Genomic DNA, 15,345 nt, shown 5'->3' with positions numbered 1-15,345 from the left:
AGTGTCATTCTTACTGGTGAAAAACTGTGAACGCTTTCCTCTTAAAAGTAACATTGTACTGGAGAGTCTAACCATGGCAACTACACAAGGAAAATAAATTAAAAGCCTCCAGACTAGAAAGGAATAAGTTAAACTACTTCTATTCCAGATGACATGATAGTGTATATTAAAATGTTAAAGATGTACCAAAGAAGTATTAAAATTAATAAGCCAGCCCACTGAGGTTATAGGACACAGAATCAATATACAGAAAGCAATTTTACTTCTATACGATACCAATGAACAATCCAAAATTAAGGAAACAATTTCATTTATAATAGCACCAAAAAAGAATAAAATATTTAGAATAATTCTGAGAAATGAAGTGTGAAGCTTATCAACTGAAAACTACAAAATAGTTTGCTAATAGAAATTAAAGATAATTTAATGCAATTCTGACTTCTGTTTTTCAAAAATGGACAGGCTGATCCTAAAATTAGCATGGAATGTAAGGTATATAGAATGGCCTAAACAATCTTGAAAAAGAAAAAAAAAGTGTTCAATTTGAAAACTTATTAACGAAGCTACAGTAATCAATCTAGTATGTATTTGCAAAAAGGGCAGACATATAGATCAATGGAAGAGAACTGAGAGTCCATAAACTCTTATACTTATGGCCAGTTGGTTTTTTGACAATGGGGCCAAGATAATCCAATAGGGAAAAGAATATTCTTTTTAAAACTGGTGCTGGGACACCTGGATATATACCCAGAAAAAAATTAATCTGAGACCTAAATCTATAAAACTTTTAGATAATAAACACTGACAAAATCTTCATGACTTTGTCTTACATAAGCTTTCTAAGATATGATACCAAAAACACGAACAGTAAAACAAAATATTAGGCAAATTAAACTCATTGAAATTAGAAACAGCTGTGCTTTGAAGGACACCACCAAGTAACTGAAAAAGCAATCCACAGAATGGGAGAAAATAGTTGCAATGTATTTGATAAGGGATTTTTATCCAGGATAAAGAACAGTTAAAAACAGACAATAAAAAGACAACACAACTAAGAGAAGTGGAGAAGGAAGAGATGTTTCTCCAAAGATATACAAGTGGCAGATAAGCACATGAAAAGATGCTCCACGTCAGAAGGCATTAGGGAGACACAAAGAAATCCATAATGACAAACCATGTCATACCCACCAGGATGACTAATACATATGCATTTTTATTTATTTATTTTTATGTAAAATTTTTTTAATGTTTTATTTATTTCTGAGAGAGAGAGAGAGAGGCAGCGTGAGCAGGGGATGGTCAGAGAGAGGGAGATACAGAATCTCAAGCAGGCTCCGTGCTGTCAGCACAGAGCCTGACGTGGGGCTCGAACCCACGAACCGTGAGATTATGACCTGAGCCAAAGTCGGACGCTTAACTGACTGAGCCACCCAGGCGCCCCATATATGCATTTTTAAAACCCAGCAGAAACAAGGGTTGATGAGAATGTGGAGAAATTGGAATCCTCATACACTGCTATCGCAGATGTACAATGGTGCAGTTACCTCAAAAAACACTTTGGCAGCTCCTAAAAATGTTAAACATAGAGGTACCATGCACCCTAGCAATCACATTTTTTTAAAAATACAGTCTCAAAGGAACTGAAAATATGTTCTTATACAGAAACGTGTACATGAATGTCCACACCAGAATTAGTAATAATAGCCAAAAAGTGGAAACAACCTGAATTGACCTGGATGAATGGATAAACAATGTGGTGTATCCGTACAATGGCATATTTGACCACAAAGTGGAATGAAGTACTGATCGATGCTACAACATGAATAAACCTTAAAAAGATTAGGCTAAGTGAAAGAAGACAGTCACAAAAGTGTATGGCTCCACTTATATGAAATGTTCAGAAGAAGCAAGTCCACAGAGAGAGAGAGCGTTGGTTGCCAAGGGCTAAGAGAAGGGTGGTTAGGGAGTGACTAATAGTGGGTACTCATTTCCTTTTGGGGTGATGAGAATATTAAAATATTGTAAACAATTAGATAGTGGTGATGACTGCACAACTCTGTGAATGTACTTAAAACCACTGTACACTTAGAAAGGGTGCACTTCATGGTATATGAATTCTACCTCAATAAAGCTGTTATGTTTAAAGGAGGTGTAAGCTTTAAATAGACCTTTATCCAAGAGGAAATACCTACAGTATCCTCCACTTACACATACATATTTTCAAAAGCACACAGAAATGTATTTGGTAGGGAGACAAAAATATGTGATAAAGAATATACAGTCTATGTAAAGGAATAATAAAAATCAAAATTTAGTGTAGTTCTTATTTGCCAAGTGCAAAGAGAGGGACTGCAGTCAAGGGAAGTGCTTCACAGGTAATGGTAATGCTCTTTTTCTTAAACTGGTGAAGGATCATTATTCCTTATACCTTAAATACATTTTCTACTCCTCTACTCAGCATGCAATAAACTTAACTGAAAATATTTAAATGCATATACTTGAAATATTTTAAAAATACTTAATATAAGTAATTAAAGCCCCAGTAATTCTGAGCACAGGGAGTATATCCCCAAGACCTGCCCCCATATTTCTGTAAACTAATCTGTGTAAAATTGTAGGAAACACGTGGTGTGGTAGTCAGGGTGATTTTATAAAATGAATTGTAGTGAGAACAGCACAATGCAAGAACCTTAGAAAACTGCTACTCTTGCACTTTGGAAGTGTGTTTTTGAGATCCCCCCCCCTTTTTTTTTTCTTTTTTGGTTGGAACAGAATATAAAACAATGGAGACCAAAGACTAATTTAGGCAAAAGGTATCAACATTCAGCCTTTGGCCCTGAACTCTTATTTTCAGTGAAGGGAGAAAGAGCACTTCAAAGACCATCTGCAGCTTTCTAGCTAAGAAGCCATAATAGGTACAAAACGCTCAGAATTCTCTGTTAAATAGAACGGATAATTATGCCTATACGAAACAGCTGCCAGGTAAGCTGCCTGCCTCAAGAGCCAGGCTGACATGCTTGGGGCTAAAAAAACTTGGTCATCAGCTAGCTCATTGCTGGTGTCCAGAAATTTTGATCTGGCTGTCAGAGCTGGAGAGAGGCCAAGTGAACACAAGAAAATGCCTGGTTCAGTGCTGCATCCCTTCTAAAGGTTGAGACTACTGAAGGCAGAGGAATAACAACACAATTCAGAATAGTAATAGTGACACTCAGTGTTCTGGCATCCATTTCCCTTTAAACAGTGCAGCTGGTATTTTAATTCTAACATCAAGCACAAACTAATTGTTTATCACTTATTTTTCCCCCCATAACACTGTAAGGGCTAATTTTCAAAAAGTAAAACAAAACCAAAAGTACTATTTACTTGAATTTTTAAACATCCTTTTCCTAATATATATTAAAAAGTTACTTCTAAAAAAAAACACAAAAACACCAATTTTATCAAGTTTTGCTATTGAAACCCTGAAGAAATCAGAGCTGCTCTTGGCACACATCTGTAGGGCTGAGTGAAGCATTCCTCTGGGGGCCAGAAGTTCAAGGACGATCCTCCTTCCAGACCGCCTCTCTTTTTCAAACAAAGTATTGTCTTAAAAAATTGGAATGTTTCCTAAGGGTAATATTCCTGTCAGAAACTGGGCTGCATTATTTAAAAAAAAAAAATTCCACTTCACCTAGTTATTATGCTCAGGACAAAAGGAATAGATCATCCAAAGCAGTAAGTGCTCTGTGGTAAGTTTTCTTTTACTAAAAACAGTCTAAGACCCTGAAAATAATTTTATGTCCAATCACCTTTTCGGCACGGCAACAGGAAAAAACAGAACTTACCTCCACGTGCAGTTATTCTGATTAATATATCCATAGAGGAAGCAAGCCACGCCCACTACCGCTGCCAGGAGGAGCATCTGAGTGTAGTAGCCCAGCCATGCAAAGTAGATTCCAATCTTTTCTCCATAATATTTCCTGAAGACAGAAATTGTTTTTAGAAGTCACACTGAACCACTTTGCAGCTTTATTATAATACTAATTTCTGATTTTAAATACAGGAGGCTTGGAGCTCAAACTTCTTACTAAGTCATACTTAAAAAAACATATTCATGGGACGCCTGAAAGGCTCAGTCAGTTAAGCATCTGGCTCTTGGCTTCAGCTTAGGTCATGATCTCACAGCTTATGGGCTCGAGCCCCACATCAGGCTCTAAGCTGACAGCACAGAGTCTGCTTGGGTTTCTCTCTCTCTCTGCCCCTCCCATGCTTGCTCACTGGCTCTCACTCCCTCCCAAAATAAACAAAAAAATTTTAAAAACAAAACAAAACAACATTCATTTCATAAAGACCCCCAATTCCACTATGAAACAAGTGTTTTACATATCATAGAAGTACTGATCACTGGTCAGCCTGGTGAAGCAAAGTAAATTAGAATGGGGCCAAGGAAGGAAAAAATGCTAAACAGTGAGCAAACAGAGAATGTCACCATTATTTGTAAAGACTATCACATTTAATACATTCTCCAAAAGATTATTTTTAGTATGCATGAAACAAGAACACACAAACAACTGGCTCCCAGTTTACTGGCTTTTGCTTATCTAGGGAATCTCGTTGTAACAAATGTGATGTAAATCACAAATAATAACAAGTGACTGATAATAAGTCACTGATAATGACTGAGGAATCCCCTGACCTGGACTCCTTACATCTAGCACTTCCATTTCTTCTAGGTTTTAAAAACTGATCAATGAAAGAGGCTGGGGAAGAGAAGGACGCAGGGCATGAAGCAGGGCCACATTGTTCCTGAAAGGGAGACAGGATGAGTGAGGCATAAACAAAGTGTTCAGGGGTGAAGAGGGCACAGTGAGAGGGCCGTTTCTGTGACTGTCGCTGTTGCTGATGTCTTTCTAGACTGATTCACTGCTGGCTCATTACTGGTCCACAGAAACTGGAGAATTACTCAAGCTCTCAGCTTACTTAGGGGCCTCTATGAGACTTCCGGTTCAGTATGGAGCTGGGCTGAGGTCCTCGGGCTGAGCCTGGAGGGGACTAAGCTCTGAGAACAACCTGGAGTCCTGGGGGACTTCAGACAGAAATGTCTCTGGGCTGAACCGGTGGTCACAGGGCAGCTGTGAAACTAGCTTTGTGGGTGGAAGCCAGCCTGGGTGGAGGCCACATCCCTGCGGATAAGGAAGGGCTGATACACATGTGAAATCAGGAGTCAGGAACAAAGTGTTTCATTTTTATGTGACTGGGGCTTTGCTGTCTGGCTCAGAGACTGCAGGCAAATGACAAGCTCAGGGTAGTATCTGAAAATGAAAAGCTTGGCAATGGGTTTGCAACATCTTGGCTGCTAGGCTTTCTGAAATATGCTCTTATCAACCATTCACACTGGAAATGACACATTTAAAAGTGGAAAGAATCTTAGGAGTTACTGGTCCAACCCCCCAGCAGTAAAAATATTCTGCCTCACACAGAGCGAGTAAGGCAGTCCCTGCTTGGATATTTATCATGACAGGGAGTTCATGATTTCTAAAGGCATCCACATTATATTGCAGATAAGAAGATCAGAAAGAACTTTAAAAAAATTTTTTTAAATGTTTGTTTATTTTTGAGAGAGAGAGAGACTGAAGAGAGGCAGAGAGAGGGAGACACAGAATCTGAAGCAGGCTCCAGGTTCAGACTGAGCCACCCAGGCGCCCCCAGAAAGAACTTTTGAATCTCAAAAAGAAACCTGCTTCCAAGTTCTTGCTGAAAGGCTGGGTATAATAAGGATCACTTTAAATGTGATACTCTGATCATTATTTCTTTCTGCCAGAAACGTCCCAATTCTTAACACCAATTTCTAAAAATTCGGCTTTGATTTTTTTTTTTTTTAATATTTTTTATTTATTTCTAGGAGAGAGAGAGAGAGACTGAAGAGAGGCAGAGAGAGGGAGACACAGAATCTGAAGCAGGCTCCAGGTTCAGACTGAGCCACCCAGGCGCCCCTCGGCTTTGATTTTTTAATCAAAGTTATAAGTATACATTCAGTAAGGGTCAAATAGTTCTAGTAATTGCCATGCTGGTTCGGTGCTTAGTTTACTGTGTACTTCCAACAATTCAGCCCCAGACTTTTACCTAAGGTGTTACTTTCTCAGCACATTCAAACATAAGAGGTAGTCTATCAGCTTGTCTCCTTGAGTAAATCCCATTAGATCCTCTCCAATCTGGATTAATGATTCTTTAGCCCTGCAAGAGAGCTGTCACCTGGGATCTCTCTGTCCCTCTCTCTTGTTGGGAGCCCTTGTTTCTTGAAGTCATGTTTTTCTATTTCTTGATGGAGGATTACCTTGAACATTTAGATTGTGAAAATTCATCGCACTTAATTAATAGCTTGAGCATATATGGAATTGTAAGGTGAAAAATCACTTCCCTTGGAAATTTGAAAATACTGGTCTCTTTTCTTCTACCTGCAGTGTTGTCTTTAAGAAGTTCAGTGTTAATTTGAGTCTTGCTCCTTCAAATAAAGCCTGTTTCTCTTTCTGAAGGTTCTCAGGATCTTCTCTTTGTCCTCAGTGTCCTGAGATGTCATGTTGTAGTGACCTGATGTCATGGGGTGGTGCCTGGCTGGCTCTATCTTCATCCTCTGGGCTCAGCACTCCATAGGATCCTTCTATCTGAAGACTCACCACCATTTACTTCTTGTCCCGAGCGTGCTATAAAGCCACGTGCACATGAGTTGTATCTTTCCCCAGTGTGAGCTTTATTCACTATTAAGCAGGATTTGCACAACTGTAACAGGTTCTGGACTCCAAATTCAATGATATTTCTCTACGCATTTAATTTGGGTCCATATACATGGGACAAGATATGATACAAAGTCACACAACAAAGAAGATACAATAAGGGTGAAAAATTCACGAACCAAATGCAGTCAGTTAGTGAGCACAGAGTTGAGATGAGGACCCAGCCCAGTTTGAGTCAGCTCTCTGCACTTACTGTTTTATATGCAAGCAGAGGGGGTCTCTGTTACCAAGTGGGGGCCTTTGCCTTTCAAATGTGGTCAGGGAAGGAAGAGTCTAAATCTGGAGAATCTGACAGTTTGCTGCAGAAGTCTTCCCTTTTTCAAGGAGTGTAATCAGTCTTTTTAGCCTTTCTAGGCTTCTTCTGGTTCTAGTGATAATCAGTTCTTGGTTCTTCCATCATCTCTTGGCTTTGCTAGTTATTGGTTCTTGGTTCTGCTAGCACATCCTGCTGCTATCTATTCCCAGCTTCTCACCTTTGGTGTCTTCCTGATTCCCAACATCACTGCTTGACACGAGTGATCCCATCACACTCTGTACAGCTCTTTAATACAGTTCTTCAGACACCTCTCTGATTTCCTCCATACATTATCTCTGTTCTTGTTCCTAGCGCTATTATTTGCTCATTGTACTCCTGAACTGATCTTTTAATCTTGCCCCCTCCCTTTATCTTGTGTGTCTTTATATATTTGCTTTATGTTCTGTACAATTTCTTCAACTTCGTTTTCTAACACTGAGATTGGGGTTTTTCCGATCTGTCACGTTTTTAATTTCAAGAGTTACATTTTATCCTTGGAATGACCCTTTCCTATAGAACTCCTGTCCTTGTCTTAATTGATTATTACAACTTCTTTTCTCACTCTGAGGGTAGAAATGGAAGTTTTGGGGGAAACTCTTCTTTTCTGTCTGTGCAAAGTCTTGTTTCCTCCAGGTTGCTTTTTCTGGCTTGTTTGGTTTGCTTTTTGGGAAAGAACTCATTTTCCCTTCTGGTAATCCCTGGCCCATAAATGAAGGTTTAACAACCTGAATGCTAAACAGGTTACTAGTGAGAGGCAATGAAGGGAACATGTAGACTAGGGACACAGAATAGTTTAAAAAAATGTATTTTTCTTAGTGGAATATACTTAAAATAGTGCGGAAATTGTTCTTTTTACCGGAAAAACAAAAACAACCCCATAAAGAATGTTTAAGAACCCATCAAACCCATCACCATGCCATCAGATGCTACAGATTTAATATAAAAGAAAATTAATCTGGGGCACCTGTGTGGCTTAGTTGGTTAGGCATCCGACTCTTGATTTCAGCTCAGGGCATGAGCCCATGGTTTGTGCAATCAAGTTCTTTTCTCAAGTAGCATGGGTCTGCGATATCTTCTCAGACTTGCTGATGTCCCTGTGGCTTGGGCCATTGCACAAACTGCCCCTATCCCTAGAATGACTTCTTACATACCCACAAAACCCTGGCTCCTTTTCACTCTCCAGGTGTCCGTTCATGTCCTCTACTCAAACAACTTTCTTCACCCCATCTCATCACTGTTGTTTTCTTCATTGCAATTCGAAATTTTGCTTACTTATCATTTTTATTTATTGGTTATTTTTGGTCTATCTCTCTCCAGCAGCCTTGTCCAAACATCAAAAGCTTCTGGAGAGCAGCTGACATTAAAGCTTTGAGAAAAACAAGTGCTGAGCTAGTCATTACACCCTGTTAGATATAGCCAAATGTATCCAATGGTAGATATAGGAGAGTCATGAAAACCTGTATCTCTCACCATACCATTTAAGCTAAACCTAACATCTACTCCCGTGTAATGAAGAATAAGATGGGTCTTCATTCCCAATTCCTGGGAGGTAACCTCGAAACCCTCGGACTTTCCCAAGATAGGAGTGTCTTTGTTATTCATGATGAACCCCTGGAACTCCACGTAACAGTTCATGCCAATGAGGTGACTCATGGAGGAACCCAAGTTTGTGCTAATAGATGACTCAGGATGCAGGCTGGCCATGCCATGTGATTAGAGAGCTCGGGCTTTGGGCCATAGCATATTGGAAGAGGAAGGGGCTGGAGACTGAGCCACATGGGCAGTGATTCAATGAGTCATGCCTACATAATGAAGCCTCCATAAAAACTCTAGGCAATGAAGCTCAACGGTCTGGGTGGGCTTCCCTGGTTGGCCATACTCTTTGTTTCGTGTCATCCTTAGATGCCGTGACCACAATCCTGAGTCCTCCCACTGGCACCCTCTCTGCAACACCTCACCTGATAAGATCCAAGGGCTGCTTTTTGTATATACTTCGAGGATGAGCCCACTCCCTGTACAGAAGGTACCGCTCATTTGGGCAGCTGAAATCCTCTGACTTATGGCTGAAGTTGCACTGTGAAGCAGAAGCAAACAAGGGAGCATATGATCACTGTGTGTTCACAAATCTCTTTAGTCCGTGTGGCACTCAGACTCCACAGGCAATTGCTTATTTGAGTAAGTGGCCCTCGTTTGCTGGAAGATCATCTAATTTTTAGTGATTCTCAACCAGTGGAATTATTAATCGCTTGGGGCCGTTTGAAAATGTGGGTGGGGAGAACTGCTTGGTTGTTACAATCCTGGAGAACACTATGGGTACCTGGTGGGAGACCCAGAGATGCTTTATGTCCTATAAATGTGCCAGTCTCAAACAGTTAAAAATTGGGCTATTCAAATGCCCAAACTGCCACACTGAAGGAACACCTGATGATAATCTAGCACCCTCCTTAGATGCCTGGGGGGACCAGGGCTTTAACCTGTTACCGCCAACGTCAATTCTAAAACTCTGGCATCTCTGTTCCCCCTAATTCAGCAGTTATTCTGTGACAACACGTAGAACATAAAAATCAAAGAAGTCTGACATGTTATACACTTAGCTTATTCAAAGAAACAAAGCTCCTTGCCTCTTAAATTCAGTCATTCATCCAATTTGCCTTATTCTCCTTCCTCCTGTACCAGTGAAGCCTTCACAAGGGTCCTGACCTCCATTCGATTCCCTTCCAAATACTACAGGCGGTCATTCCTTAGCCTGGATATGGGATCAGTGCACTTAAAAGAGGCTTTTGTGGCAAAGAGCTGGGCACGGGCAGATGCCAATTGAATAGCATCGAACTCTGGCACCCCAGATTAATATTCATGACAGCTATTTGCAAGTGTCCCCAAAGCTCATGTCATGCTATAATCACTAATTTTTCTGGGTGCAAATTTAAAATATGTGGACTCTCAGGCAGGGCTGCCATGTTGGGTCTCTTCACCAGGAGGTTCAGAACCTTCTTCTCCACTCAGCTCGCTAGTCTCTATTTATACACGTGTATCAAGTGGCGCTTTTATGTCCTAGTTTATTATCATACACAGTACATTTCAAGAATGTTTTCACCCACAAGTACATGTACTACATGGTAGCAATGATCAACCTCAGTCTTGGCTTTCTTGGTCTCAGAGATTCAGATAAACTGATGGCAAATGTAACAAGGCAACAGTGCACTATAATATTGTATTTAATTTATTTCAGTGACAGAATGTATTTGAAGAGCTTCGATAGAACATCCCTGCATTTATGGAATCATTAAGGGTCTGAAGCAGCCACATTTAAAAATTTTCATTTCATGAACGATGTTATCGGCCAGAGAAGTGCTCTTGAATTTGAGGAGCTGCTGTCATCTCAGAGCACAGTCCTTAAAAAATGTCAACACTATGCAGTACTGCCATCGTGAACAAGAACTCTGACAGATGCCTTTTTAAAAGCCTTGTGATATTCCAGGGCACATCAAGAAAATGATATTTCAGGGGGGAAAAGTCTGTGACAGAAAATGATACATGAGAAGATCTAACACATAGTTTCTTTTAAAAGAACTAATACTTTTCTGGTTAATAATAACATCTGTCAGCAGTTATGAAAATAGCTAATGCTTACATTGTACTTACTCTACAAGGAGGATAGTTGTAACATGTGATGTGGATTAACTTCATTAATCCTCATAACAACTAACTCTACGAGGTAGGTATGATTATGATCCCCATTTTATTGATGAGGAAACTGAAGAACAGAGAGAATAAATGACTTTTATAAGGTCATCTGGCTAGAAAGTGGGAGAGCAAGTCCCAGAGTCCATGCTCTTAACTGCTAAACTGCACTGCTTTCCACATGAACTATGGGACAGTTACGGTTTCATACCTTTGTTCACTCACTCATTTAAACCGAGGGCCTTCTCTTTGCCTGGGATTCAGCCGTGAATAAAACACCCTGGTTCCTGCCCTACGTGAGCCTGTAGTCTTGCAATATACTATCTTCATTTTACAGAAGAAAAAACTCAAGGTCAAGGAGATTAGCCCTTCTCTATTAACACTAGCATATACTTTGGGTATTTTATTTCATTTTTGCCATTTGACTTACATCATGGAGGGGGAAAGCTGCTTTGTAGATCCCAGAGCTGACAAGTTTGTTAATTCCAAACTTTTTAACATTGTCTCTTACTTGATACTTGATTCGACAGAGGATGAAGTAAACCTAAAAAAAATTCCAACAGAGAATGCATGCTTTATTCTGTGTAACTAACCAACCACTGTTAACTCTTGTAACAGAAACCTGTTTTCTTGGGGGGGGGGGGGGCAGGGGGGAGATTTAAAAACAAAATTAAGGGCTGCCTGGGGGGCTCAGTCGGTTTAAGCGTCCTACTTCGGCTCAGATCATGATCCCTCGGTTCGTGGGTTTGAGCCCCGCGTTAGGCTCTATGCTGACGGCTAGCTCAGAGCCTGGAGCCTGTTTCAGATTCTGTGTCTCCCTCTCTCTCTGACCCTCCCCTGCTCACGCTGTCTCTCTCTCTCTCTCTCTCAGAAATAAATAAAACATTAAAAAAATAAATAAAAAGAAAATTAAACCAAACAAACCAGACCACTAATTATTCAGACAGCAGGTTCAAATCACTCCAAGACAGCAACTAAACTTGGTTTAGACTTACAATGCGGCTTCTGGTGGCTGGATTGAAGAAAGTATCTCTATCTTGAATATAAAAATCATTCATCCGGTTCTTCTCAAATGGGGCAGTGAAAAACTCTTGCTCTGGTTTGATGATACTCTCATCCACTTGGAGGACTTTGGTAAACCAGCTGAAATTACCAAAGGCTGAGGACCGGGTTTTCAGATCATTGGGTTTCAGAGGCAATTTGATGTGCATTATCTCAGCATATGTACATAACACCTCCCATGGGGCGTGTACTTTCACAAATATGAGCTTATCATCCAAAATCTACATTGGAAAAACAAAAACACAAACCAGGAAACCAAACCAATTGTTTTCATAATTTTGAAACACACGGATTTTTCTTATGTTGCTGGCAGCTAAAACATAAGACACTGGGAAAAGTGGAGATAAAAACAGTCATGCACACTATCATACATTTTTGCTTTAAAGATAATTTCTTGGTTCAAATTATTAAGCAAGTAATTAAACACTCCTCATACTCCTCTCATAAGCTTACTACTTTTTTTAAAGTAGGATCTACGCCCAATGTGGGGCTTGAACTCACAACCCTGAGATGGAGAGTCAGATGCTCTACCGACTGAGCCACCCAAGTGCTCCCCAAATTACTATTATTTTAAATGAAAAAAACCCAAACTTGTTAATTTGCCCTTCATTCCATCTAAATTGGTAACTAAGAATAAAAACACTGGAAATATTCATTGCAGTGTTATTTTAATGATAATTTAAAATTTTCTAACCTATTATAAGATTCTTCAGTATATTATATACCTGTTAAATATCGTATTATGTGTTCATTAAAAAAGATGTTGATATAGAAATGCATTTACTACATATTGACGGGAAGAAAGCAAATTATACAACTGTAAAATAATAATTCTCCTTTTTGAAAGGGAAAAATGTATATATTTTGAGGAATAAAAGAATTTAGAAGGACCACAAGGTTATTTATGGATAATTAGAATACAAAGGATTTTTAATTTTGCTATACTTACATTTTCTAATTTTTTGTAAACTATTGCTATTTGCACATAAAAGAAGAAAACAATCACTTATATATGCATTCAGTATTACATTCTTTGGCTATTAACAAAGATGTACTGACTTTCATCAGAAACAAGCACACATTCTATAATGCAGATTTTAATGGCTCCCATCCTAGCTTACAACTAGGGCCTGNGTCTCTGGTGGTCTGTTTTTGGGGTCTCTCGAACTCTGGGCGTTTCAGCTGGAGTTGCAAGCATCAAATGCAAAAGACATACAGGTTCCCAAGAGCAACAGTCAGCCAAGGGCTGGGACCGGTCCAACACTTACGGATCTTGTCGCTTCTAACTGCAGGCCACCACAGATGAGGTTAGATTCATATGCTCGTCTTTTTCTCTGTCAGAAGAAATCAGAAAATACGGTTAGGCCCCTTAGTTTTACCAAGGGCAGAAAAAGTCTTTTTAAAAACAAAACAAAACAAAACAAAACAGGGGCGCTGGGTCGCTCAGTTGGTTGATTGTTCGACTCTTGATTTCAGCTCAGGTCATGATCTCAGGGTTCGTGGGATTGAGCCTGGCATCAGACTCTGCACCGACAGCATGGAGTCTGCTTGGGATTCTCTCTTTCTGTCCCTCCCCAGCTCATGTATGCACGCATGCACTTTCTTTCTCTCAAAATAAATTTAAAAAAAAAAAAGAAAAAACAAAACCAGTTTGAATCTGATGAAGAGATTTATCTGCTCAAAATGGCACATAAGCAATGAAGGTGCTCTGGCTGTTGATTTGTGGGTATTCGATTCCTGAGGTGAAATGTCACAGAATGTACTTAGATTCACTTAGCACTCTAGAAGGCCCTGGTTGTCTCCATGGATTTCTGGCTATCTGGGATACATAAAAGTCTGTGGCTTCAGCATAATTCCAAAAACTTTTTTTTTTTTTAACTTGTAAGCTTTTTGGCACACAAATGGAGTTTTTTGAGTCCCATTTACTGATGTCATTTACCAGAGTTAAAGCCCATATCTGGCATTCTAGACATATCAGACACTTTGGATATGTGTATTTCATCTGTACATGCTTTGAACAAATGCACTAAAACAACACAAATTTAGCAAAATACAAAAGAATGTTTCTCTCTGCAAGACTGAAATGCCCATGAAGATACAGTCATCTAAATCTACAAAAACAGGGAATTAATTGATAACAGATCTGTCCTTGGTACATGGCCATTTAAAAAGATGCAGAATATACTGTATTTATTGATATTAAATTGTACCTGGCTAGGCTTCTGTCAAGCTGTGTCCTAAGCTGTTAGGAAATCATGTCGAGGTAGAGATCTGTTTAACCTTTTAAAAGAACACTTGTGATGATGACACAGCTATACTGTTCCATGAAAGCAGGAAAATGAAAGAAGACAGGGGTGGAGCATACACACCCTGAAAGCAGACTGCCTGTATTTAAATCCTGCTGCTATTACTTATTAGCTCCTTAACCATGGGCAAGAAGCCAATTCTCTGTGCCTCATTTTCCTCCTCTGTAGAATGGAGAAAACCTCACTCTTCCTTTTCAGGTTCTCATGAGGATTGTATGATTTAAACCACACAAAACACATACATTAGAATTAACATTTCTACTCATCACAGAAAGTTAGTTGAACCAATGTTCCCACTGAAGATAACTTAAAAAGCTAGATAAAAAAAATAGATATTTGTTAATTTCAGCAGTTAACAAGATAGAGGAATTAGTGGATCATGGCCTTGGTAATCCAAGGGATCCAGCAGTCAGGTCACTCTGCCCAGGGAGCACCGGTCACGATTTGCCAATTGTGAAGGGGCAGAGAAGTGGCTGAGCTGCTGCACTATCAGAGCGCCTAGAACGTGGAAAGTGGCTAATAAATAGAAAGCAGATGCTGCTGTACGACAAAGACCAAAGATGAAAAAATACACCTAGTATTTGGCTAAATCTGAGTCTAAAATCAGAATCCCTGACATATGGAATCCGTGACATATTTTGTGGAAGTACAGAAAGAGAATATTGCTTTAATTTTTATTTATTTAATAAATGGTTATATAGTACTTACAACATGCCAGAGACTGGTCTAAGGGCTTTCCAAATGTAATACTTTTACAATTTAAGCTTGCAATGGTCACTTAGAGAAAGCCCAACAAATGCTACCAACTCCCCTAAAAATGAACAAGCAACCTGACCTGCCATATCCCCAACCTCAATGTGGGAAGCTGCTTCAGACTCATCCTGCTTCTACCTAAGCAGTATTTCTTCACTCTAGATCCTAACTCCCATTTTCATCCTGGCATGGCGGTCCAGTCCTTGAACCTGACTGCTTCTTTATTCTTGCTTATAAAGCATTCTTCGATCCTGTAAACAATGTTCACCACAGTGCTTGCCACAGAGTATTTGCCCAATACATGCTTGTTGAAAGAACATACTCAACAAATGCTTCTTAATTCATTCTACAAACACTCCTGAGAGGCATCCTGTAAAGTACTGGAGAGTAAAAGAAGAATTTAAAATATTTTGCCATGGGGGGACTATAGAGAAACTCAGTGCCCAGTGACCTTCTACCGATACAGAAGGGCTGAAAC

The 15,345-nt window shown here is 39.6% G+C and overlaps 1 protein-coding gene across 2 annotated transcripts in view; it reads right to left on the bottom strand.

Moving 5' to 3' along the window:
• ANO6 (anoctamin 6) overlaps positions 1-15,345 on the bottom strand; it is a 198,616-nt gene that overhangs the window by 56,579 nt on the left and 126,692 nt on the right. For both annotated transcript variants that reach the window (XM_077753242.1, XM_077753243.1), the window contains 5 exons: positions 13,077-13,142; positions 11,742-12,029; positions 11,177-11,290; positions 9,024-9,139; positions 3,825-3,959 (listed from right to left, as the gene is read on the bottom strand). In XM_077753242.1, coding sequence (XP_077609368.1) covers positions 3,825-3,959; positions 9,024-9,139; positions 11,177-11,290; positions 11,742-12,029; positions 13,077-13,142 — 719 coding nt within the window. The remainder of the gene's footprint in view (positions 1-3,824; positions 3,960-9,023; positions 9,140-11,176; positions 11,291-11,741; positions 12,030-13,076; positions 13,143-15,345) is intronic.

Source organism: Crocuta crocuta, unplaced genomic scaffold (assembly GCF_008692635.1).
Source record: "Crocuta crocuta isolate KB4526 unplaced genomic scaffold, BGI_CrCroc_1.0 scaffold30, whole genome shotgun sequence".
Taxonomy (NCBI): Eukaryota; Metazoa; Chordata; class Mammalia; order Carnivora; family Hyaenidae; genus Crocuta; species Crocuta crocuta.
Note: the sequence above shows the minus strand (reverse complement) of the source record. Positions and strands in the feature narration are given on the sequence as shown.